Raw genomic sequence first — 24,869 nt, 5'->3', positions numbered from 1 at the left:
GGGTCCCATATACCTGGAGTACAAGGACGCTGCAGCCCAGCATCCTCTGGGGATGTGGCAGCACAAAAACACCTATTTTTTTCTCCCCACAAGGGTTAGTTTTAATATTTTTCATTGGCAAAAGCTGCCTAGGGAAAGCAGGGATTGGAAAAAAAAAAGGGGGGGGGGGGCTTTTTACAATTTATTTTGGAAAAGAAATGGTTAAAGGACCCAAGTTTCCCTTGAAACAGCCCTCAGCCCCTTTGAGGGCTCACAGCCCCCCTTGGGGGGGGCAAGGGGTGACATCCCCCCCCCCCCCCAACGTTGGCACAAGGGTTGGTCTAACCCTGCTGCCATCCCGCTCCATCTCCAGCAATGCCTCACAGCTGTGTGCCCGTGCCCAGGAGCCCGGCAGAGGTGCCTCCTGGGGCCTGGCACTGTACCCACACTGCCCATGCCTTGCTCCCCCCCCCCCCCCCCCCCCCCCCCCCCCCCGCCGCAGCACGCTGGGCGCAGAGACAGGCCCCGAGTGCTACGAGCTGCAGGTGTGCGTCAAGGACTACTGCTTCGCCCGGGAGGATCGCACAGTGGGCATCGCTGTGCTGCAGCTCCGCGACATCCTTCAGCGGGCCAGCTGTGCCTGCTGGCTGCCCCTGGGCCGCCGCATTCACATGGATGACACCGGCCTCACCGTCCTCCGCATCCTCTCACAGCGCAACAACGACGAGGTGGCCAAGGAGTTTGTCAAGCTCAAGTCAGACACGCGCTCGGCCGAGGAGGGCAGCAGTTAAACCGCCCCAACTCCAGCCCCCATCTCCTGACCCCTTTTCTACATCATCCTCCAGCCATGGATAAGCCATAGCGACCGGCCGCAAGAGGAGCCCTCTTTCCCATCCCCAGGACACTGCCAGGGCACCTGGCAAGACCCGGCCCAGGCAGTGCCACAGAGGGGACGCGTGTGCCATGCATGGCTCCACAGCCCCATCCTTGGCCTGGCAACTCAGGGCACAGCCAAGCCATGCACTTCCCCCCACTCCACCCTGACAGGAATGTGCTGGGCTGGGGTGGGCTGAGCAAGGGGCTGCAGGGAAGGGCTGGACCCCAGCATGCATGATGGGGCTGATCTACCCCTTCCCTGCATGTCTGGGGCAGGGGGACCCTAATGGCACATCCCCAGCACCATCCCACATAGCCCTAAATCCCATGTAGTATCGCAAAGCAGGCACCATGGTGCTGCCAGCTGGGGTGAGGGATGCAGGACAGTGCTGGTAAGTGCCAGGCGTGCAGCATCTGCCTGGTCTCCCTGATGGACAAAGCAGGGCTGTGTCCCATGATCGTCACCCAGGACCACGCGGGTTGGGTAGGCCCCACTGGTGTCCTGGGTGGGGATGGGCTCCTGCCTGCTGAGCGCTCTGTACATATGTAAATAGCTGTACATACCCAGGGCAGAGCAGGGCACCCGCTGCCACAGCGTGGAAGGGCTATCGGGGCTGCATGGCCCATGGGTGCAGCACCCAGCATGCTGGGCCATGGGCACCCGCTCCCCGGCTGGCGGCAGCATGGTGGCAGCTGTAGCGGGGAGAAGCCCCTGGCCCACATCCTGTCTTCCCTGCCTCCCCGCAGTGGAGGGCTGCACCCGTTGCTGCCCCCCATGAGGGATTGCAGCTTCAGGGGGCCAGGGCTGGAGGAGGGCGAGGGCTGGGCACACCCTGGCAGGAGGTACCCATCTCCCTTGGCTCTAGCTAGCCAGGACCCACCAGGCTGTTCCTGCTTATTGCAAGGTCCCAGCAGCACCCAAGGGATCTCCTTGGCACAAGCAAGATCCCCCCCCACCCCCAGCCTGGAGGCTCCCACCCCATTTCCCGTTTGCTGTCATTCCTGTGTGACCAGTGGTGTGTGTGTCTCGTGTGAGTGCCCGGGTGGCCAGGGAGCGTGGGTGATGGGAACAGCCCCCAGCTGGCAGGGCTGCTAGGGAGGGCAGAGGCCTGATTTATCCCAAAAGTCAATATACCTCTCTATCCCCCTACCAAAACAGGGTATCCCAACCCATCCCCTCCATTCCATTTTCTATAGGATTTGTCTGGGACCAAAGGGTTTAGCTGTTCACTCTTGTTTCTGTTCAATGTTTACACCCCTTTTTCTAACTGCTGCTCCAGCACAGCTGGACTGGGGCTCAGCCCTCAGCCCCCGCACACACCAACCTCGGCCTGCCATGCACCAAGCTAGCCGCAGGCTCTGCGGCTACTGGCCCTCCCTCCCCGAGACATCCTGTTCGGCATGTGATTGAACTGACCAACTTTGCTCATGTAGCACATTTGTCAACAATGCCCGTTTGTCTGTAAATACCCAACTAGCTCTGCTGGTAGGGAATTACCATGGATGCATGACAGTGAGATGTTTTGCACTATTTTGACTTTTTTGGGCTCTGTAAAAATATTTTATTATAATGGACATTAAAAAGCACACCCTTCTCTGTGTCTGGGGGTGCTGCAGGGCAAGGGAAGGCACCTGGGGCTCCCTGGCTGTACTTGGCCCCCAGCTAAGCAGGGGAAGTTTGGTTTTGAAGGAGAGATCTCCAAAGCCAAAGCTCTCACAGCTGAGGTTACACCAAGGATGAGCAACCCAGAAACTCTGCAGCAGGACTGAGAGGAGCAGCTCTGCCCCTGCTCAACTGCCCATAGCACCAGCTCTAGGGAAAAGAGATGGTCTTGAATGCACCAAGCCCTTGCAAGGTCAAGAGCTCCAGCAGATGAGTTGAATGGGATAGGGGTGAGCTGCCCTGCTGCTCACAAGTCAGCAGAGCCCATGTGCACCAGCCTCTAACTCTACCACTAACACCCTGTTTCACACCAACATGTCCTACTGTCTCCAGGTGTGCATGTGCCCACAGACCCAGCTGTGACCCCTCCAATCTGCAGCAATGACTGGGAACAGAGGCCCAGCTCCCTCCTAGTCAGGGCACCCAGTTCCTGGCCCCAGGACCTAAGGGCAACACCATCCCTTGCACCACCCAAAGAGCACAGCATCCTCCAAAGACAGCCCCAGGCTCCAAATTATCTGCAAAGGCTTTTATTAACTTCAAAGGATTAAAAAAAAAGTGGTTGCACAGGACCTTCACATGCCTGGGCTGTGCCACAAACAACATACATGAGAGTTTCAATAAATAAATAGCTTCCTAAAGGAGCTGGACACAGAAAGTGCTGCATGAAGGTGCTTTCAGGGCCTTCCTGTCCTGGAGAGGATTCAGGCTCATCCCAGTGCTCAGCTGGGTACTGGCATTGCTGCAGGACCCAACATGGGCTCAGACACGGAGAAGGAAGGCCAGGTCAATGCTGTCAGGGATGCAAAGCTCATCCAGATGCACAGAGGAGGCAGAGAAGGGCAGATGCACAGGGAAGAGGTGACATGTGTCCACCAAGAGCTGGCTGGGGCCTTCTGGGTTCTGTTCCTGCAGGTGTTTCTGCAGAGAAAGAAAGAGAGAGAAAGAGAGAGTCCTCTAAGATCCCACACTGCTGTGGCAGTGAGGGAGAGGTGACCCTTTGGAGCAGCCTGCCACAGCACCAGATCCAGTATCCTGCTTACCTCAATGCTGTTGATGAAGCTGGGGTTCACGCGCTCCTCCAGCCCAGCAGTTGGGGTGTAAGCCCGCAGAATCTTCACAACCTGCAGGAGATGGAGAGGAACACAAGCAGGGACCAGCTGCCCCACTAATACCAGTGCTGTGTCCAGGTCCACCAGACTTTAGTGCACCCAGGGAGGCTGAGCAGGCCCAAGGATAGAGACCTCTCAGGTGAGTGCATGGCCAACCCAAGTGCCATGGTACCTGCTGTGTTGACAGCACTGTGCACAGGCTGCAGATAGCTCTGGCATCCTCCTCTGTGGCCTTCTTCACCTGGAGCAGCTGGGCAGCCTGCACCAGGGGCTCGAGCACCTCACGGACCCCACTCTGGTACAGCCCCTTTGCACGCAGCCACTGCTCTAGCTGACTAATATTGTACCTGCAAGGGAGACCACACCAGAGGGAGACAGGTCCCATGCCAGGTTCCCCATGTACAACCCCAGCTATATCCCCACCTGGTCTCCCCAACTGACCTGAGCTGGATGCCACAGCTCCAGGAGCAGGCATCCTTCCTCAGCAACAGGTAGTTGAGGGTGGTGCCACTGATGAGGAAGAGGAGCTGGCGGACAGCCTGGTGCACCACAGCAGCAGGCAGCCCTTGGCAGCTCAGTGCTTCACAGAAGGAGCCCAGCTGCTGCAGCAGGTCAGGCAGCATGTGACCAGGGGCTGCTGAGGGCCGGCGGGGGCGAGCAGAGGACAAGCCCTGGATGGTCTCGCTTTCTAGCATCGCGGCAACTGAAGGGCAGAGAGGGCTCAGTGAGCCTGGCTGTGCTGGAGCCCTGGCTGGCCCAACCACAGCAGGGAAGAAATGCTGCATTACACCTCAAACAGGTGGTGCTTCAGTCCTGCACGTGAACTGGAGGGCTAATAGCAAATGCAGTGGAGGTAGAATTGTCCCAGCCCTTGGGGAACCTCTCCCCACAAGTGGCCCCCACACTGGGATGGGGTGGAGCTGGGCATAGGGGAAACTGAGCACATAGGGACCTTGGGGGACTCCCTCCCCTTAGTTCTCCAAGCACTTCCTCCAAGCCCTTCCCAAGGAGGCTTAGGTGTTTACTGTGGAAGGACAGCCTCAATGTAGGGCACCTTCCTCAGTTCAGACCAGAGCTCTCCCTGCCCCTCTCAGGAGGGCTACTCTTGGCTATGGGAATGGGCCATTTGTGCAGCTGTGCTGAGCCAGCTCCCACCCCACATTGGTAGGCCATGCAGTGCCTCACACCCACCCCCACCAGGGCCTGGCCATACCAATCATGGGTTTCAGGCCTTTCTCAGCAGTGCGGATGAGCTGCTGGTAGAGCTGGATGGCCAGGGTGCCCAGGCTCTGGCAGGCACCCTGCGGGTCCACATTGTGCAGCCGATGCTCATTCTGCCTCACTGTGTTCGCCTTCCAGTAGCTCTGTGGGGCATAGGCTGGGTCAGGAGGGCCACAGCCCTGGAGGATGCTGCTGGGTGCCCACCCCAGCCCTCCAGGAGATGTGGGGCAAGAGCATGAGGCAGGGTTGAGGCCAGCCAAGCAGGGTGGAATAGCCACCCTATCCCCACTCAGCTTCCGATCTTCCCCAGGGAGGCAGCGAGGTCCCCACAAGGCTCAGCCCTACCTCGTCCCTGCCATACTGACGCAGGCAGTTCAGGAGCCGGCAGACATTGGCAAGCCACAGAGTCACCACATTGAAGTCATCACTGTGCTTCTGTGGGAGGAGACAGCAAGGGCCAGGGCAGGGTCCCAGCCCCAGTAGGTGGTCAGTGGGAGTCTGGCAGTGACAGCAGCAAGTCCCTATGCCCCACATCCATGATCTGCACAGTCAGGCTAACCACAGCCTGATGAGGGGTTGTACCAGTCCCCTAAATCCAGTGGGCCACAGCCTCCCTGCCCCAACCTGAGGTGCTCTGGTGTGGGGGCCAACACCAATGTGCAGAGTCATCAGACCCTCTAGTAGGAACTCTGCAGCACCCAAGGGTGCCCTCCCACCCTGGGAGATGCTCAGGCTGGAAACAGCCTGGCAGACGCTGGGCCTAGGGAACAAGTCCACCTCACTCTGCCCAGTGAGACCCAGCACCTTCATGACTCTCTTGATAGCATTGATGGCAGCATCCATGAGTGAGTGGGCCCGGGGCGTGTCACAGCAGTGGTCTGCATGCCGGAAACACATGAAAAGAACATAGGCTGGCAGGTCTGGAAGCACTGCAGGACTGCTCTGTGGTCTGTAGTCTGGAGAGGAAGGGAAAACACTGTTGGCATCCAAGCAGCTAGGGGAATTTGGTCCTGAGCTGGGCAGGATCCTGCCCCAGCAACATGGAAAGAGAGAGTCCATAGTCATCAGGCAAGAAGCCCTACCAGGAACTTGCAGAGACCAAGCTGAAGTGTGGTACAAGGAACCCCTCTCCCTCCAAACCCTACCTGTAATGATGGTCTTGATAATGCGCCCTTCATCTTCCATCTTCCATGCCAGCATAGCTGGAGACAGCCCAGCTGAGGATGAGATGTTTGAGGGTCCCGATGGCTCCTGTCCTGGCCAGATGGCCTCTCTCCTCACTGGGAAAGAGGAGCACAGGTCAGGTCCTGCCATGGTACCAGGAGCAGGTTCTGTCCCAGGGAGGGAAGCCAGGAGATGTCAGAGGCCATCATCCCCAGCCATCCCATCCCAGGGACTTCAGTGTGGTTAGGGACATACTCCAAAGTGCTTCTGCACTGCAACTGCAGTTGCAGCTGGCGGGGGGGGGGGGTAGGTCAAGAGGGAAAGGATACCTCACTTGCCTGTGAGGTCCTGTATCTGCTTCGCATAGGCTCTCAGCTGCTTTTGGAGCTTCAGTGTGGTTCTCTCCTGCTTCTCCAGCTTCTGGGCCAGCTCCTGTGCAGGGACATGCCTGGTGAGGCTCAGCCAGCCTCTTCTCAGCCCAGATACCCCCACTAGGGACCCTCCTATGGGGCAGAGCTAGCAGGACATAGCAGGGTCCCCTACATTATTCCTCAAGGGGCTACCTGCAGCTCACATGAGAACTGGAGGGGGTAGCCAGTCCTGAGCCTTTTCCCGGGGCCCAAGTTTGCCCCCCTTACCCAATTCTCCTCCTTCAGCCGCACAACATGGTGCTGCAGCCCCTCCTGCCCTTGGTGCCGCTGCAGGTCCTGAATCAGGGCTGCTTGCTGCTGGCTCAGTTGCTTGAGGGAGCGGATGTCCAGGTGCAGCCCTTCCACCTCCTCCTCATGCTGCTGCTTCTCCTCCTGTAGCTGGTTTGCCAGCAGCCTGCAGGGCATGCATGGGCTAGGCAGGGGGAAACTGAGGCACGAGACTGAGCCATCATTTAAAGTCACATCTAGGCATCCTAAACTCCTCAGGTAGCAACACCCTATCCCTTGAAGATGCTTTTTGGGAGCTAGTACAGCCAGGCTGAGGCTTGAGGCATTTGTCCATCAAAGCCTCAGAGCTTGAGTTTTCCCCTGCCCATGCACCCTGGGGGGGGGGGGGGGGGGGGGCGCAACACAGACCCAACTGGGCTCCCAGGAAAGCATCTCCCATCTCATGTTTTCCTGCATCAAGCTTTGCGCAAATAGAATTTATGCGGATATTTTGTATCAGCTCAATAACAGCCTGCTTCCAACCAAACCCTCTGCTACCTCAGCAGGCTCTTGTTGAGCCTGGGGCACCCAGAGAGCTTGGGAAATAGATGTGCCTAAGTCACCTATACTTGGTAGCATAGTGGAATACTCCAGCTCCCTGGGGAAAAAAAGCAGCTGAGTGCATTGGAGGAAGTGGGAGCCAGGGCTGCCCTGTGCCTGCAGCCATGCAGTGCAGGGTGTCACACTGCCCCTTGCTCCCAGCCCAGCAGCTTGTTATGAAGCTGAGGCTGCAGACACTGACCTCACATGGCAATGTGGCTGCTTTGAACAGGGTCATCAGGCTGGAACATGTCTTTCCAGCATCACAGCATGGGCCAGGCAGCTGCAGTGTGCTAACAGCAGGCTCCTCCAGACAGGGCAGGACTCCCCTCCCTGGGAGCTGCAGCCTGAGACATTCAGGCTCAGCAGCCTGTTATAGGGTGGCATGCTCCTGTCTTCAGGGCCAGGATCAGAGCATCCCCACCCTCTGGCTAGGGAGGGGACTGCAGACCTGGGGCAGGTGGGAGAACCAGCAGCTTGGGACCAGCAGGGGCAGCCATGGGAACACTACTTCATCTAGCCTCTTCTAAAAGCAGGGAAAGAGGAAGTCCAGCTGTCCCCACACTCTGGGCGGACTACTCACAGCACTCAAATTGGAAACATGCAGTCCCTAGCTCATCCCAGCAACCCCATCTATGTTCAGTTGACATCCCACCCACACCAACCAAAGGACTGTGCTTATGTCATGAATGCCAGGTAGAGACTGGCCTCAGCTAGACACCACCTCCTTGGGGGTGCATCACCAGCACTCACCTATTGGCAACCTGTACAGCATCGTATGCATGTTTCAAGTCATCATCTACAGCTGTCTTCTCTGGGCTCCTGGCCAGCCCCAGCATCTCAGCTATATTCTGCTGGGAGATGAGGTCAAGGTGAGATGAGCTGCTGTAAGCCTGGCACCAGCCCCACTCACAGCACAGAAGGGTGCTCACCCTGCGTTTGAGGAAATCCAGGGGTCTCTTCTCCTCGGGCTCCACAGGAGCCCTGGCCCTCCGCAGCTCTTCCCGAGTCCGGGCCAGCTCCTCATTGACAGCATTGAGCTGCCCCAGGAGAAGGAGATACGCCTTCTCAAAGGGGTCCTGGCCCATGTTGCCATTCAGCATCGCCTCGCTGCTGGGATGGGGCTGCTGGCCTTCTGGCACCAGCTGCCAGCGCTCCTCCAGCCCCTGGACGCAGAGAAGGATACTGAGTTTGGCCCAGCAGCCCACACTATGCACTGGTGCATCAAGGGACATCCCTCCCTGATGGGACAGACAAGAGAAGGGACAGGCCACTCTCCTTTCCCATCCCCACCAGGCACTCTTGGGTCACTAGTGTCACAACTTGCCTCAGCCTGGAAGTCAGAGCCGTCCCGTGAGGGGACTGTGGACATGGAGGACAGGTAGCTGCTCTCAGAGCCCAGGAAGCTCTCTGACGAAGGGGACCGTCTGAAGGTGCTTTGCTGCATATGGAGAGAAGCACAAGACTGTTCCACCTCATCCCCCAATACCCTTGCTCAACACCAAGTGAGGCAGCTTCTCCTGAGAGCAGGAGCACCATGAAGGAGCAATAGCTGAAGTGAAGATTTTTGGAAAACTCCAGGTTGTCTCAGGTTGGGGATTCCAACACATGGAGCTTGGCTCCCAATTCTTGTTTCCCACAAGCCCAGAGGTTGCCCTGGACTAGTCTACTGCACAGCAGAGCCCTGGTGCCTGCTGCCCTGCAAAGGCACTGAGGGAGGCATTGCTCCAAGCTGGCCCAGCCTGTTTCCTAGCAAAGCAAGTATTCAAGGACTGCTGTATTCATCATGCTCAGCTACAGTACTCCTCCACCCCAAGCCCCTCTGTGTCCACACCAGCACATCACCTTGTGGAAGGCCATCTCGTCCCGCAGGTTCTCATAGCCCTGCTCCAGGCGGGCATACTCCTTCACTAGGCTCTGGTAGCGAGCCCGTTCCTCTTCAAGCTCCTGCAACAGCCCCCGGCTCTCCCTTGCTGCTCGCTTGTGCTGCTCTGCATGGCAGACGGATTATGGGATGAGTGGCATGAGCAGGGCTTGCTCTACTCCAGCAACATCCCTCAGGCAGGAGGGAGGATGGAGGCTGTGCAGCTCTGGGCAGATCCAGGGCCCTTTTAAGGGGGCAGCATGGCCAGGGCCCCCTCCTGCACGGGGGCTTGCAGGAACATTCATTTAGCCTGAAGGACCAGCCTGCACCCAGCTCCCCAGGCTATTTCTCAGGGATTGCACAAGCCAAGTGGAAGAGCCCTTTTACCTTCTAGATCCTGTGACTGCTCCAACATTCGCCGGACCAGAGCATCTCTCTCCTCCCCCAGGTGCAACTTCACAGCTTCCACCTCTGCCAAGCGCTGCACAACAGGAAAAAAAAAAAAAAAAAAAGGAAGATCAGCCAGAGCCCTGTGTGGGGCCAACCCCAGCTGCCTGCTCTTGCCTAGGGGTCTCCTCCCCAGCCTAGCCCCTGCAGGGACTATCCTGGACCAGCCACTAGTGCCCAAGCAGCATCACAGTGAACTAGCAGGCCCTGGTGAGCCCCTTAGAGCCTAGGCTAGCTCTAGGCTCTAAGATTAAGCCAGGATTAAGAGCAAGAGCATCTCTGGCCAAGCTTGTCTAACTAGGGCTGCCCCAAGGGATGTGGGGGGGGGGGGCAGCCAGAGCCCTCTCCCCTGTATCCAACCTGTTTCAGCTCCTCCAACTCCTGGCCCAGCCTGCTCTCAGCACTGTGCTGCTCCAGCTCAGCCAGTCGCTCCTGCAGGTGCTGGACACGGGCATCACATGCTGCATCCTCCTGCAGCCGCTGCATCTCAGCCTGCAACCGCTGTACCTCGACAGCATGTGCAGCATTCAGCGCCAAGAGCTGCTCAGACAGGCACTGCTTCTCCTGGGCCTGGGCCAATAGGGCAGAGCACAGAGAGGGTCTGAGCGGGGCAGTGTCCCCACCCATGCTCCATCAAGTGGGGCCACATACCAAGAAGAGCCCACACACATCCATGCTGACCTTTTGCAGTGAGCCCAGGAGTACAGATACTTCATTTCCCACTTATTTGAGCGGTTTGGACCCCTGAGCCTCTGTTATCACCCAAAGAAGAACTCTCCTCCACGATGCACCACCCCCAGATGAAGCCACACAAGACTAGCCATGGCTTCACAGCCTCTTCCCCACCTCCCAGTCAGCCCTGGCCATAGGCTTTTCCAGGTCTGCTTTCCCCAACACCCAGAGACTGGATTACACTCCTCCACAGCCACCCCCAAAGACAGAGCGGCAAGAGCTGATGCCAAGACACTGGCACAGATTGAGATAGCAGATGCTACTGGCAGGGTGCTCAGTAGGAGAACACAGCGTGCTGGGACAGAGTTGTTCCCGGCAGCACAATGCCTTGCTGCAAGGCTGCACCCAGCTGAGCACCCAGGAGGCAGCCCAGCTTCTGGTTTAAAAAAAAAAAAAAGTCTGTGCAAGGAGTTGCTGCCTTGCCCTAGGAAGTTAGTATCCACAGAGGGAGAGTAGAAGTTGAGGATTGTTAAAGCAACATCCCAAGGCTGCTGCAGTCCAAGCCCCAGCCACAATGCCATGCTGTGGCCCAGCAGCACCCACCTGCTCATCCAGTCTGCACTGCAGCTGCATCACCTTGATCTCCATGCCCTTGTGCAGCTGCTTGTAATGCTCAACAGAGCGGGCCTCAGCACGCAGGCGCCACAGCTCCCTGCGTGCCCAGGCCCGGCGGTAGCAGCACTGCAGGTAGATGACAGCCTTGCGCAGGCGAGTGTAGCGGGCACGGGCCAGCCAGCCACGCACAGCAGCCTGGATCACCATGGCCTTCTGGTGCCGCACCATCTGTGGAAGGAGATGAGGCAGTGGCACCACCAGCAAGAGGGGACCAGGATTAGTCCTCACTGTCACCAGGAGGTGAGGGGGTGCCTGCCTCCTGCAAACACTGCCCTGTGCTTCCAGCAAGCAATGCTCAGCCTGCCAAGTGACCACAGCTTGTCACAGAGAACATAACGGTAATAGCATTGCAGAGATAGACCAGGGTGACAGCAAGAACCTCTTAGCCTGCCCCAACATAGCAGGGTACAAGGCCCAGCGCACCAGTCCTGCCTTGCACCAAGGAGGAAGCACAGAAGGGCTGTGCCATGCCCACTTCCAAGGCTACAGCTCAGCCCCATCCAGGCAGGAGCCCTTGCTCCCACTGCCCCATCAGGCTCCTACCTGCTGGTAAAAACGTCGGGCAAACATGCCCCGGGCAAAAGCCTGGATAGTGAGGACAGCCTGATGCACACGGAGGTAGGAGCGCCTGGCCAGAGCCATCCTCACGGTCTTCTGCAGCACCACAGCAGCCCTGGTCCTCTGCAGCACCCTGACAAGTCTGCAAGGAGGGCCGAGAGATGGGTATGGAGTAGCAGAGCTTACGGGGCTGGGGTGGGTCAGGAAGAGGTAGATCCTCCCAGCCCATATTGCAGGAACATCTAGGTCAAAGCACAGCCCAGGCCAAGGCCAGCCTCTCAGCCTGGGCTCTAGCAGGGCTGAGCAGCAGCTGCCAGCTCACTCCAGAGCTGAAGCTCTTTCTCAGCTCATTGTGTCAGGTCTTGACTCTTCCCTCCACAGGGGAGGTACCTCAAGCCCTGGCCCCCATCTCACCTCCGGGCCAACATGCCCCGGGCATAGCGCTGCAGGCAGATGGCTGCCATATGCATGCGTCTGAAGCGCTGCCGTGCCAGCCAGCCTCGCAGGTGTCTCTGCAGCAGGATGCAGGCCCCCCTCAGCCTCTGGTAACGCAGCTCCTCCAGGTAGGCTACCTGGCCAGCCCGGAAAAACACTTTGCTCCTCCCACACTGGTACTTCCTGGGGTCCTGCATGCAAGGGAGGAGTCAGTCCCAGGGACAAGGGGCATCCTGGCCAGGCTCCCCTGGGAATGATGCTCTGCATTACCAACACCACCACTCACTGCCCTAGGATTATCTTGTTCAGCCTCTCTGGGGTCTAGATCATCCCAATTTCTGTGTCCCAGTATACCCATTCCTGGCTAGGCTGGGCCAGTCCCTGTACCCCACAGGGCACCCAGCCCTGCCAGCAGAAAGATGGGGAGAAGCATCTACAAAGGATTCTCAGGTACTACCACCTCCACATCAAGGGCTGAGTAGGGCTCTTACTTGGAGCAGTCTCTCTAGGGCAAGGATGCAGATCTGCTTCTTGTTGGTGCCTGTCAGCTCCTCCCTGCTCACCAGAGGCAGGTACCTGCTGAAGAACTCCTGGTATGTCCACCTGCAGGATACAGCCAGGGAATCAGCAGGTGCTGCAACTGGTGAGAACCCCAGGGTACTGCCAGGGGTACCTGGAGGGGTAGCCTGAGGCGCTGATCCGAATGGTCTCCAAGACGCCACAGGCTCGTAGCTGCTCCACCACTCGCCTGGAGTCAAACCTAAAGCAAAGGGAGCCTAATCAGGACAGGTTCCCAGCCAGATCCCAACCCAGCATACAGGGCCCTCCTGGGCTGAGGCAGGTAGAAAACAGCTTGAGGGGGTGACAGTGCCTCACACTGTGTCCCCAACCCTCTAGCCTCCCCCAGCCAAGCACTCACATGAAGGGCTTCTTGCTGTCATTGGGTTTGATGCAGCGGATGTAGTGTGGTGTGGTGCTGCCCAGCATCTCCACAAGCTTGTGCAGGGAGGCTTTGAACTGCCGAGAACAACGCAAGCATGGTCAGGGCCAGTAGACATGTCCAGGGGCTTATGGTCCCCAGGGACCAGCTATATGGAGCAGGGTGGAACTGGCCTTCCCCCAGTAGCCCCAAGCTAGCACAGAGGGCCCAGGGCTGGCAGGGCTGCCTGCAGAGCCCATGACAAGTCCCCTTGGGGCTACCCCATCCCTAGGCATCCATGCCCCATGCCCCCTCCCTGCGTTGGGGTCAGCACACAGTTCCCCAGCTCAGTACCTGGCTGGCGATGGACTTCTTGTTCTTGTTGTTACTGGGCAGTGATCTCCGGCCAGGGCGACCGGCCAGTCTGGGCCCACTGGACCTACGTGACTGCAGGGACACTGTGCTGTCCCCTTCCTCCAGGAAGAGCTCAGTGAGCAAGGCAGACTGGGGCAGAGCAGAGCACTATCAGAGCCAGGCAGACCTTGCACAAGCATCTCCCCTCCAAGACCACCCAAGAGCCAGTGCCAGGAGATACAGGCCCAAAAGCCCACAGACTCCGCAGAGGCCAGCTCAGTGCACAGTCTTCTGCCCTGCTACAGAGCATTCCTCCCAGACAGGGCCCAGTGCCTACCAGATGTATAGGAGCCAGCTGTGCCACTGCCTATTGTTTCCCTCTCAGTGAAATCCAGTATAAGCCCTAGCCACCCCTCCTAGGTGTGCTCAGGCACCCTCCAAGACTCCCCTTACCTTCTTCCAGCACCATGCAGGGCAGAGGGGAGAAATAACAGTGTTACTAACCCAGAAGCAACAGGGCACTTCAGTCCCCCCTGCAGCAAGGGCAAGGCTGCAGTATTTGGCACCATGTCCCAGGCATGAGAATGGGGTGGGGGCACCCAGATCTCAGGGCTATACTGTCCACAGCCAGTGCAGTATGGGACCAGGCCCATCCAGCTCCTAGCCTCCTGCCCTGCAGGTCTGGCATGCCCTGCACAGGCAACACCAGCAAGGCATCAGCATGGGCCTGGCACCATCTGCTGGAAAGCATCCTCATTGCACCAGCCCTGCACCCACCCTCACCAGTGGTCAGCATCTGCCTCCTGTGCCTAGGAGCAGCCTGGCAGTGCAGGGCTGAGCACCCTTTGTCCTGACCCTGGGCACAGGGTGTCTGTACCCCCCACCCCATGCTGGCACTGAGCCAGGGAAGAAGCAGAGTATGAGAGCTCTTCGCATTAATTCTACTCCCTCACAATCAGGCAGGGATTTACCCTGCTGGGCTCATTTTCAACACTGCCCAGCCCTTCCAGTCCCCAGGTCCCCTTGCAACACATCAGCCACACCTTGTCCTGGTGCAGCTGTGCAGTTTAGCTCTCACCTTGCTGGCTCGCAGCAGCCCGACTAGCTCCTCAGGGACAGCGTCTCTGTTCTTCTCCACAAACCCATTGCACTGGTATTCTACCTGGCAGGGGACAAAGCCAGTGCCAGTGTTAGCTTGGGGAGCTTCCCAGCCCTGTTTAGGGTAGGGCTCTGCTTAGAAAGAGTTCAAGGCTTCAGAAAGTCTTGGCATGAGTCAGAGCTAGTCTCAGTCACATCTGCAGCGTTTCTGCCCTCCTGGGAGGCTGCTGGTGTTGGGCACCATCACTGGACTCAGGCTATGATAAAGCACTGCAGAATCAGGGAGTTTCCATATTTAGGGCCCTTGTCAGAAGGCTAGGGGCCAGAGATCTGTTTTAGCACAACCAGCAGGATTTGCTTTCCCAGCCTAGGAGGGTACCTGGACACGGGTGGCCATCTTGGCCATTTGGGATGGCAGGAGGCTGCTGAGTGGCAGAGCTGCCGCCATCAGCTCTAGCAAGAGGCAGACTCAGCACCCACTGGTGCAGCTTTACTGCAGAGCCCTTTCAGCCCAAGGCCATACCCACCACAGTTTTCCTTACCTTGCCAGCAAAGTGGCAGACAATGAAGGCATCTGTGGGCCTCTTGGGCTTCTGGAAGTGGGAGCTGCTGAAGTGGGTCTGGTAAAGCTTTTGGGCCCAGCTCCCATCACTGCCTTGGGGCATCTGAAAGGCAGATGTGTCAGAGGGACTCTGGATGGCCAGAACTTCCTGCTGCCAGCAGGCCTCACCCACCTTGCACTCCTCATTCAGCAGGTCCAGGATGCCAAGCCGGCCCTCAATGAGCTCAATGCATGGCTGGTTGTCATAAAAGTCAACGAAGACCCAAGGGATCTCCTCAGTCATGTATTCCTCCTGCTCCAACTTGAAGACATGCTGAAGGGAAGGAAGAGCAGAAGACAACCGAGCTGGAAGGAGGCTGGCTACCTCCAACCCTAACACAGGCTGCAGGTAATAGCTTGGTTTCCATAAGGCACCTGAGCAGCCCTTCTTCCTGGGGAGGGGGAGAGAAGGCAAGGGCACTTTTAGCCATGCACTGCCTGGAAAAAGGAGAGGGCCTCTCAGTATGGTCCATGCTCGACTCCAGCAGCCTCCCAGAGCCCTGCATCCACACTGCATGGAACTCAAGGACCAGCTGCATTCCCAAGGCAGAGAGCCAAAGGCAATAGTGTGGCTGGGATATGCATGGCCCACCCTCACTAGCTCCTAGCATTATGGGGAAGAGACATCTTCATGACACTTACCAGGTTGAAGAGCTGCTGCAGCTTCTCATTGGCATAATTGATGCAGAATTGCTCAAAACTGTTGAGCTCAAACATCTCAAACCTGAGGGTAGCAGAGAACTGAACTGATGCAGCTGTAGGGCATAGCCACCCCATTCAGTCTACAGCTCCATGAGGATGAGAAAGCCATCTGAGGCCTGGCACAACCACCCAGCTGACACCACTGCAGACAAACACTGTCCACAGCCCCAGTTGGAACAGCCACTGCCTGTGAACAGGCCACTGGCTGAATCATGAGAAAGACCCATACTCTTCCAGACTGGGCTGCCTGGAAGAGAGCTGGCTGGAGCATGGCTCCTCTTACCCATAGATGTCCAGGATGCCAATGGAGGTGTGGTATCCCTCAGGTGACCGCAGAGCACGGTTGACCCTACTTGCCATCCACCTGAAGATCTGCCCATACATATACTTAGCCAGGGCATCCCGGGAGTCAAGTGCCTGCTGCCTGGACAGGGGCTTCATGTAGGTCTCTCCAGTGGTGACCAGCTTGCGGTAGCAGAGCCAGCGTGACACCTGTGATTCCTCAATGCCCAAAAGCGTGCAGAACAGGCCCAGGGCTTTGTCTGTGGGCTGCAGACAGAGCCCCATCACTCCAAATGCTGGAGTGGGAGAATGCTGCCAGGGTGGCCCATGCTGGGCTGGAGATTGTTTGCACAGCATGGCCCATAGCCAAGGTGCAATTCCTGCAGCCAGAGCAGCTCAGGGACTCTGAATCTGGGGTCATGCTGATGGGAATGCAGCCAGGCACTCTGCCAGGGCTCAGGGCATCACCCACCAGCAGTAAGCTGTCACGCACCTCAACAAAGCAGCCATCTCCATGGCGGTCCCTGCCCCTGACCATGATGTTGCCCAGGTGGAGGATGGCAGTCAGGACACTGAAGAGCTCCAGCTGCTCAGTCTCCAGGACTCCTGCCAGGCACAGACACAGTATGATGGGCACCGCCACACCTGAAGCTATGTGATACCCCACCAGGCTCTCCCCACTTGCTGGTCTAACCTTTGCATTACACAAGCCAGAGGGGATGGAAACACCTGGGAGTGGAGAAAGGCTTCCCAAGTCTGCCTGATAGACAGTCAGGCTCCCTCACACCAGGACACTCAAAGAGCAAATGGGTGAAGGTAGTGGACAAATAGCTGCATGGACCAGCCCACCCCATACACAGGGCTCCCTCACTCCAGTGCCCAGGGAAGGACAGTACCCAGGAGCGAGAAAGCATGACGTGTGCTGTCCAGGTCAGCAGCATCATCAGTGCCCTCCACATGGGTGCACTGGCCCTGGGAGGTGTAGCGGAAGGACTCTGCTCCACCTGTGGATGAGCAATCAGTGAGCATCAGCTTGGGAACAGATGCAGCCAGCCTCCCAGGTGCTGCTGGGCTGGCTTAGCTGTTACCCTGCCCCAAGCACTGGGGTGCCCACCCACAGTAGCAGAGCAGGTCCAGGGCCTACCCTGCAGCACCTAGCTGGCAGCAAAGGTAGCCCTGCACCTGGCCACCCAGTCAGGGGGAAAGGCAGAGGAAGGGGAGGGGACCAAGCACTGTTTGTCCTCAGCAGTGAGCTATGCTGTGTATGTGTGTTTGGGGGGGGGGGGGGGGAGGAGAACACAATAGCACTCACAGAGACCCAGGCCTTGGAGCTCGGGCAGGGCTGCCGAGGCACAGAGCTGGTAGAAGATGTGGTAGTTCCTCTCTGCTTTTGCCTGTAGAAAGATGGGAAGGAAAGAGCTTTGAGTGGCCTGATCACCTCAGGGCATCCCACTCCCTCAACAAGGGCAGGGACCCCAGGACTGCATCCACCCACAGCAGTGCTGGGACCCTGGATTTGGGTATTAAGGGACATCTTTCCCTTTCCCAGCTTAATCCAGCAGCACTGTAGTTGCTCCCTGGGAGGACAGGGTTCAGCCCAGCTGGCCTCTGCAAGCACCAGGACATAGGGGCCCCAGTAGCTTTCTCAGTTCCTGGGGCTCTCACACAGCCCTGTCCCCATCCCACCCTGGAGACCCACCTGGAAGGTAACCCGGGACTTCTCCAGCAGGTAGGTTTTGATGGTGGCCCCCATGACATATGCCTGGCTGAAGCCAATTTCTATATACTTCCCAAAGCGGCTGCTGTTATCATTTCTGGTTGTCTTTGCATTCCCAAAGGCCTGAGAGGGAAGGAAGGCAGGCAGGTTTGGCTAGCCCTGCATCTGCTAGTACTCTGTAGAGGAGTTTGATCTGCACCACCACCCATTTTACAGACATGGCATCACCCATCAAACTTGCAGCAAAACCAGTAGGACTCAGGTGTTCTGCTTCTCCCTCCTTCACTGATCAGCCCAGAATGCAGCACCACCAGCACTGGAAGCCTGGATAAGGCCATGCCCAGCTATGCTGGGAGTAGCAGGAACTAGGACTCCTTCCTCCACATGGGAGGTGAGCTCTGCCAGCCCACAGCCAGAGTGGCTGTGGCTTGCTGCCTTGGCACAAGGACACAGGCATGCAGGGAACAAGACACCCATGCAACTCAGGAGAGTGCAGGGCTGAGACTTCAGCACTTTTGAGCCCCAGAAGCATGTGAGGGGTCAGCCAGGGCTGCAAGGAGACAAAGGCAGCCCACAGGAGTGCCCAGCCACTCCTCATGTCCCAGCTGTCCCCATACAAAGCTGGCTTTGGGCATGGCCTAGGGAGACAGGGGACCCACCTCCATGACGGGGCTGGAGGCCAGCACCTTATCCTCCATGCTGGAGTCGCCCAGGCTGCCCCCAACAGCAGTGAAGTACCTCATGGCATACTTGGCCGATGCTGTCTTCCCTGCACCTGACTCGCCGCTTATAATGAGGGACTGGTTCTTACCATACCTGCAGAAGGGAGGCATGAGGCCAGGAAAGCCCTAGAGGAAAGGCTTGCAGGGAGAGACTGTGATCCAGAGCACACTTCAGTCTCCCCATTTTCAGCCTCCCAGGATGCTCTCAAGTTGGATTTATTACCCCAAGCCGCAGCCACTGTCCCTCTCCATCTGCCCCACACTAGCAGGGACGCTGGGGCCTGGGAGAGTGGGCAGTGACCATGTGGCACAGCAGTGGCTCACCGGGACATCTGCTTGTACGCTTCTTCTGCCAAGGCAAAGATATGGGGGTCCATGTCCCCCATTTCCCGACCGCTGTAGGCATAAATCACCTCCTCCTCATAAATGGGCAGCTGCTTGTATGGGTTGATGGCAACAAGGATAATACCTAGAGGAAGAGGGATGTGCAAACCCAATGCCATGCTGGGGCAGGATGGGTGCCTGCACCCCACTAAGCACCAAAGGGCTGCACCACGCCAGTCCTGCTGGGGTGGGAACTGGACACAGCAGCACAGGCGACTCACCACAGTAGGTATAGATGGCATTGGCCTCCAAGAAGCGCACCCGGAGTGAGTGCAGCACAGCTGGCTCATGCAGGTAGCTGAGGGCCACCAGGTCATCCTCACCTGAGAGGCAGTCAGGGTTGCAGAGAGGTGGCAGATGGGACTCAATGGGGTAGGCTAGCTCCTGTGAGGATGAAAGGAGCAGGATAAGCACTGAGCTGGGCCAGCAGCCTGTGGAGGGCAGGGACTGCCCATGCAGGCTGTACTTGGGCCATTAGTCACTGGGAGCTGCAAGCCCAGCTGGCCCAGCAAGCTGAGCTGGAGGGGAGGCAGTTTGGGAACCAGGTAGGAGTAGGCAGCAGGGAGGACCCAGCAAGCTAGGCTTTTGCTTAGAGCAATGGTGCAGACAGATGCAGGACTGGCCACAGGGGTGAATACTGAATGTCTGCACCATCTGGCTTCAACAGCTGGAACAGACTTTGCAGAGGTGTCTGGTGGCTGCTGGGCACATCCAGGCAGTATTCAAGGCACTGCTGGCCTTTCTGCTCCCTGCTTTAAGGGCCTAGGCTCATTTGGGGCCATAAAGGTGAATCCCACCTGCAGGCACAGGATCCCCAGCTAGCACAGGAGGGACCCACAGGGCATGCAGCTTCAGCCTTACCAAGCCATCTTCCAGGCAGAGATGGAGAACATCATCTCCTTCCTCATAGCTCCTGGTTACTTCTGCCACCTTCCAGACTTCAGTGCAGTCAGGGATCCACACTCGGGCACCCTGCAGGGACATGGGAGGGAGAGGACCCCTGCAGAGACCTGTGCCAACAAGGCTGAACCAGGGAAAGCATCAAGCCACCAGGGTCTGAACAGATCACAGCAGCCTTCTCTGCAGGCCACAGTGCAGCTCTTGCCTAGGATGGGCTGCCCTGTACATGGCATTGCTCTAGCAGGGGCACCTGCTCCCACAGCTCAACTGCTCCACAGTGTTTGCACCCCAACCTTGGGATCCAGTAGCACCTCAAGTCCTGCAGCCCCTTCCCCCTGCCAGCATGCAGACCCTGTGGTATTGTCCCTGTCACTAGGAAGTTTCTGCAAAAAACAGCTCAAAAGCAGCTACAAGCACCCCCGACAGCTACCAGCATCTTCTTCCTGGAGCCAGGGAAGATGCTCCAGTGTCAACTGTGACACAGCTCCAAGATGAGCTCAAGCAGCAAATTGGGCAGCGACCCCAGTCCTCACTGGAGAGCAGTGATGCCTGGTGGGTTAAAGCCCCTCCTCCAGCAAATGCAGGATTAAGATGGACTATAAAAAGGTGTCTTCCCTCCCACACTCCACATGCTTCAAGTGGCAGTGCTGGACAGGTGCTGCTGCTGCTGCTGCTATCTGTCACAGGCACAGCTGCTTCCCCACACCGCAAGTGGGGTAACATGGCACCAGCCACTGCCTCCATCTCCCTTCACAAGGGAACCTGGTGCATCCTCCACACCAGCTTAAAAGTACCTTTCCACCTGCTTTAGAGCCATCATGTTGCCAACAAAGGCAGGGCTCTGCTTTTTTCCAAGTCTGGAGACCCTAGCCTTAGTGTCAGAGGGGCTTCCTCAGGTCTGTTTTTCCAGAAAGCACTTGAGTCACAGCAGGGTGCTGCAGGGTGGGAGCTGGGTCTGGCCTAACAGCAGCAGGGAGGGTCTGTGGTTGTGTGGCATGAAGGCCAGCCATCCTCAGAGCATCTTGCTCAACTGTCAGTTCATCCCTACCAGGAGTCAGAGGGGAGAGGATGGCTCATATCAGGTCCTGCAATATTATTCCACATAAAGTAACAAGATCTGCTAGTAGCCAGCAGTGAAGCCACAAGACATGGCTCCTTCCCAGCAAGTAAACCCGGCTTGAAAGCAGGTATACATACAGCAAGGTCCTCAGCCAACTACTGCACTGATCCAGATACCACCTCCAGCTCTGGAAACCCAACTGCAAGCGAGAGCATAGAGACAGCAGCAAGACAAATCACCTTATACCCTCCTCTTACGCTTCCCCAGTGCTTGCAGCTCTCTGTGGCCAGACAGAGCAGCTAGCCTTGTGCAAGGGACTGATGGGCACATACAAGCCCAGCATCTCCTGCCTCTGGTGCCCAGCTGAAGTCTTCCTTCCACCATCCCAGGGCTGCCTTCACAAACACCAGATGTTAATAAAGGGGGAAGCAAAATGCAAACCTTAACTCTGCTCTGGATCTCTAGACTCAGGCCCTAATATAGGGGAAAAGTCTTTTTGAAGTCACCCCACAGAGATGGGGATGTTCAGCACTGGTGAAACAGCCAACATGACACCAGCAGGTCCCTTTTGCAAGGTGCAAAACCCAGGCAAGAAAAACCATACTGCAGGTGCCACATGGGACCAGCAAGAGGAGGCAAACATCCAGCACTGAGCTGGCATGGGGCAATGAGCACTCTGGGAGCCCAGTGCTCCATCTGGCCCTGCTGCTGGCACAGGTGCCTGCGTCCCCTTGTTCTGTACATCAAGTTGTCAGATGCCTGTCTCAGCAATCCTGCCAGACTGACAAGAACGAAGTCTGCCTCCAAGAGGCCACTTCCTCCTGCTGCGCTTAGACAGCAGAGATGAGGCCACATTGCAAGTTTAAAAAAGAAAAAACCCTCCTCTAATGGATTCAACTTTGCTTTCAGGCTGCAACAGGAGCAGGAGGAGCTTATATCCTTTTCCACTAACTACAGCTGCAGGACCTGTTTCAGAGCAGCAAAGGAGCTCTAACATACCATACTCCCACCCTAGCCAGCCACTGCTGGCCTCTTGCTAGAAACAGGGGCTAGAAAAACATTTCTATTTTGCTGATTTTGCAAATCCAAGAAACTTGGCTTGGAACAAATGTTTCCAGGGCTGCAGCATGCAAGGCACATGTGTTAATGCATTGTTAAAGCTGATAAAACAAGTCCTGAATAGTCTGCAAGCCTAGGGGGAAAGGAAAGGGGCCACACTTTGGGTTTACAGCCAAGAAGTCATCAGGAGACCAAACATTTGACTTCGCAGTTTAAAAAAAAAAAAAAAGGGAAGGAACAAGATCAGGCTGCAGGGGCTGCTAAACTCCACCACAGTGAAGGACACAGCAACAGGAAACCGTTATCATTTGAGTCCTAGCCGCTGGGGGGAGTGAAAAAAAAAAATATGCATGATCTAAGGCTTCCATCAATGCACTAACAGGCTCCAGCCTGAAAGCAGGGCTGGAAGAACAAACATCCCCACTAGCCAGCCCAACTCACACCTCCTCAGCAAGGAGTGGTTCACCTTCAGCCCTGTGCTCAAGCTTCCTCAGAAAAGAGGTGGTGGCCTAGGGCTGACAAGCAGCAAGAAAGCCTCCAGCCCAAATGCACAACCTGGAAGAAAGCTTAAGGCAACTGAGGCCACATTTGAGGAATGGATGCACAACCTCAGCACTCTCACACAACAGAAAGCCTCAATCATGATGGCTTCTCCTTGCCCACACAGCCTTCACCCACATGGAGCAGAACAACTTTCCTCCCTCCAATTTCCAGAGGAATTGGATTCTCTAGCTTTGCTCATAGCTGAGCCACATCCAGGGCAGGTTTGCTAGGTACAGCCATTTCAGTCCTAGCACCACCATTTGGACCAAGGCAACCCAAACATCAGGGAGATGCCTCCAGAGCCATGAAAGACTTCCTGGCTTTGCCCCATGTTGGTACCTTGCTCATGCCAGGGACATTGTCTCACCCCTGAGCTCTGCAGGAAACTCCTCTCTGGGCTTGAGTACTGAAGCTGCCCCTCGAGGAGGGGGGGGGGGGAGAAGCATGCCAGCCTGCATGCCCCCACACATCCTTCCAGCCTTCTTGGCCTCAGCTCCTATCCACCCACACCAGTGGCATCTCCTGTCAGCCATCACTGTATAGGCAGCAGCTGCCAGGCACATACATGGCTGCCTGAGATTTACCCCTTCCTTCATCACAGGCATGGGAAAGAAGCAGCCAGGCAGCCCTTCATGCTGGAGGGCTCTTTGGAAGAGTTTCACTAAGGCAGGCAGCATGCTTCAGCAAGGAAGCCCAGACCTTCTTTCCCTCCAAAGGGGAGATGCTGCCTGTGCATCTAGCCAGCCTGCAGCACCCACACAGGGCTGCACTGGCTCATGGAGCAGAACCAGGTGCCATGCACCAGCATGGATGGGTCTCACACCTTGCAAAGCAGCAGCAAGCCAAGGACCAGCACATGGGTCCCCAAGGACTGCCATGAGGGGAGCCAGGCTCACTGCACAAGCAAACAGCCATGCTGATCAGCACCAGCTCCAGCTGCACACAACACAGAGCAGCAGCCAGGCAAGCAGCTCTCTCAAGAGCATCCCTGCAAAAAGCACCCAGGAAGCCACCACACTCAAACCAGGCTCAATCCCAGGCTCCTCAGTCCAGGACTATGCCTCACATAGGGCCAAGTTCAGGATGCCAAGGCCCTGGGGACACATGTGCCAAGACATCCCCAAGAGCAGGGCAGCACTGCTAGGCCTGCAAAAGGCCCCTGACAGCTCAAGCTCTGTCTCTAGGCCAGAGCAAGGACAGGAAGCAGCAAGCACAGCCCAGACTCAAGGAGCTCTTCCCAGGCCCCAGCAGCAGTTCACCTGCTGCACTTCAACAGGCAAATGCAGAGCACCAAGGGGAAATCCTCTCCCCTCAGCTCCACCTACAAGCCAAGCCAGGCCTGCATCCTCAGCTACACACCCCAGGGAAAGCAAAGCCAGCAGCACCTCACCTGCACATACAGGTCCCCCACAGCCATGGCAAGGCCACTCCCCAGCACCAGAATCCCGTACCCCCAACAGTGCCAATGCCAATGCCTCACATGACCTGGCCCCGGGGCTCCTTTATAGCAGGCGGCATGGCCGCTAATTGCTGCTAATTGGACCGGGCAGGGAGGGTGCGGGATGCCTGGGTCCCCGCCCCACTCGGCTACCAGTTCCGCCCCCACCTGCTGCCCCGGCGGCGGGGACCTCCCTCCCCCAGCCGGGGCACCCCGAGACCTTTGCTATCTTTGAGCCCCCTTGTCTAGGAGACCCCAAGACCAGCCCCATCCAGGGCACCCTGAGCCCCCCAAGGCACCCTGAGATTCCCTGTCTGGGGCACCCCAAACTCGGGACACCCTGACACCCCTCCTTATCTGGGACACCCCAAGATTGGCCCCATTCAGGGCCCCCCCATCCAGGGCACCCTGAGCCCCAATTCCAGGCACCCTGAATGCCCATACCATGCACCCACAGGTTTCCTGCTCAGGGAACCCTGAGGGCCCCCCCATCCAGGGCATCCCAAGCCCCCTGCACCTGGGGTGCCCCAAGCACCCATCCCATGCACCTCCAGACCCCCCTATGTCCGGTGCCACTCCCCTCCTTCCATGGCAGCACTCGTAACCATGAAACGCCATGGCCACAGGCAAAGCCGAGCAGAGCAAGCCTCAGCCTTGCTGAGGTTTTTTCCCCTCTTTTCTTCAAATTGATTCTTTTTTCATCCTGTCTTTAGGCTTTTTTGGCTGAGGGAGCTTGCGTGGGGAGCCATGTGCGGGACCCTCACCCACAGATGTCCCACTGCAGGCTGTCCCCATGGGGAGCTGGGGCGAGGTCCCTGGGTCCCTGCTTTTGTTTGGAGGAACCTATGGTGGGCTGGCAGCTGTCTGTGGGTGCTGCTGTCTGTGGGGCTGTTGGGTGGGGGGTCCTGCTGTCCAGGGGTCCCACTATCTGTGGGTCCCTTCTGTGCATGGGTCCCTCCCGAGCAGAGGAGCCCTGCTGGCCCATGGCAGCCTGGCCAGTCCCGCGGCACTGGGGATGAAGCACAGAGGCACCTGAGGATGCTGTCAGGGAGGGGGGAGACCCAGCAGGTGGGTGCAGTTGAGGATAGGGGCTGCCAGCACAGGGCAAGCAGCTGGGGACAGTGAAGAGGCAGCTTTCGCCCTGCCAGGAGCATCACGCCCACAGGGACTGAGGCCACCCTGTTCC

The 24,869-nt window shown here is 57.5% G+C and overlaps 2 protein-coding genes across 15 annotated transcripts in view; one reads left to right on the top strand and one right to left on the bottom strand.

Moving 5' to 3' along the window:
* UNC13A (unc-13 homolog A) overlaps window positions 1–2,450 on the top strand; it is a 43,088-nt gene extending 40,638 nt beyond the window's left edge. For all 14 annotated transcript variants that reach the window (XM_068919734.1, XM_068919733.1, XM_068919732.1 and 11 more), the window contains one exon: window positions 482–2,450. In XM_068919734.1, coding sequence (XP_068775835.1) covers window positions 482–770 — 289 coding nt within the window. In that variant the 3' untranslated portion in view covers window positions 771–2,450. The remainder of the gene's footprint in view (window positions 1–481) is intronic.
* Window positions 1,362–23,662, bottom strand: LOC104144195 (unconventional myosin-Vb). The gene is made up of 37 exons (XM_068919514.1): window positions 23,636–23,662; window positions 19,545–19,655; window positions 18,905–19,067; window positions 18,624–18,768; window positions 18,237–18,393; window positions 17,560–17,700; window positions 17,173–17,254; window positions 16,757–16,864; window positions 16,354–16,466; window positions 15,862–16,127; window positions 15,519–15,600; window positions 15,010–15,150; window positions 14,818–14,940; window positions 14,256–14,339; window positions 13,178–13,327; window positions 12,824–12,921; window positions 12,578–12,664; window positions 12,396–12,507; window positions 11,884–12,095; window positions 11,455–11,611; window positions 10,840–11,079; window positions 9,925–10,134; window positions 9,505–9,598; window positions 9,099–9,244; window positions 8,581–8,694; window positions 8,186–8,419; window positions 8,007–8,104; window positions 6,654–6,840; window positions 6,354–6,447; window positions 5,997–6,131; window positions 5,656–5,807; window positions 5,197–5,286; window positions 4,844–4,994; window positions 4,072–4,333; window positions 3,803–3,977; window positions 3,562–3,642; window positions 1,362–3,439 (listed from the first exon to the last, which is right to left on the bottom strand). The coding sequence occupies exons 1-37, from the start codon at window positions 23,660–23,662 to the stop codon at window positions 3,281–3,283; spliced, it is 5,181 nt and encodes a 1,726-aa protein (XP_068775615.1). The 3' UTR covers window positions 1,362–3,280.
* Window positions 23,663–24,869: the final 1,207 nt, after the last annotated feature.

The sequence above is a fragment of the Struthio camelus genome, chromosome 26 (assembly GCF_040807025.1).
Source record: "Struthio camelus isolate bStrCam1 chromosome 26, bStrCam1.hap1, whole genome shotgun sequence".
Lineage (NCBI taxonomy): Eukaryota > Metazoa > Chordata > Aves > Struthioniformes > Struthionidae > Struthio > Struthio camelus.
Note: the sequence above shows the minus strand (reverse complement) of the source record. Positions and strands in the feature narration are given on the sequence as shown.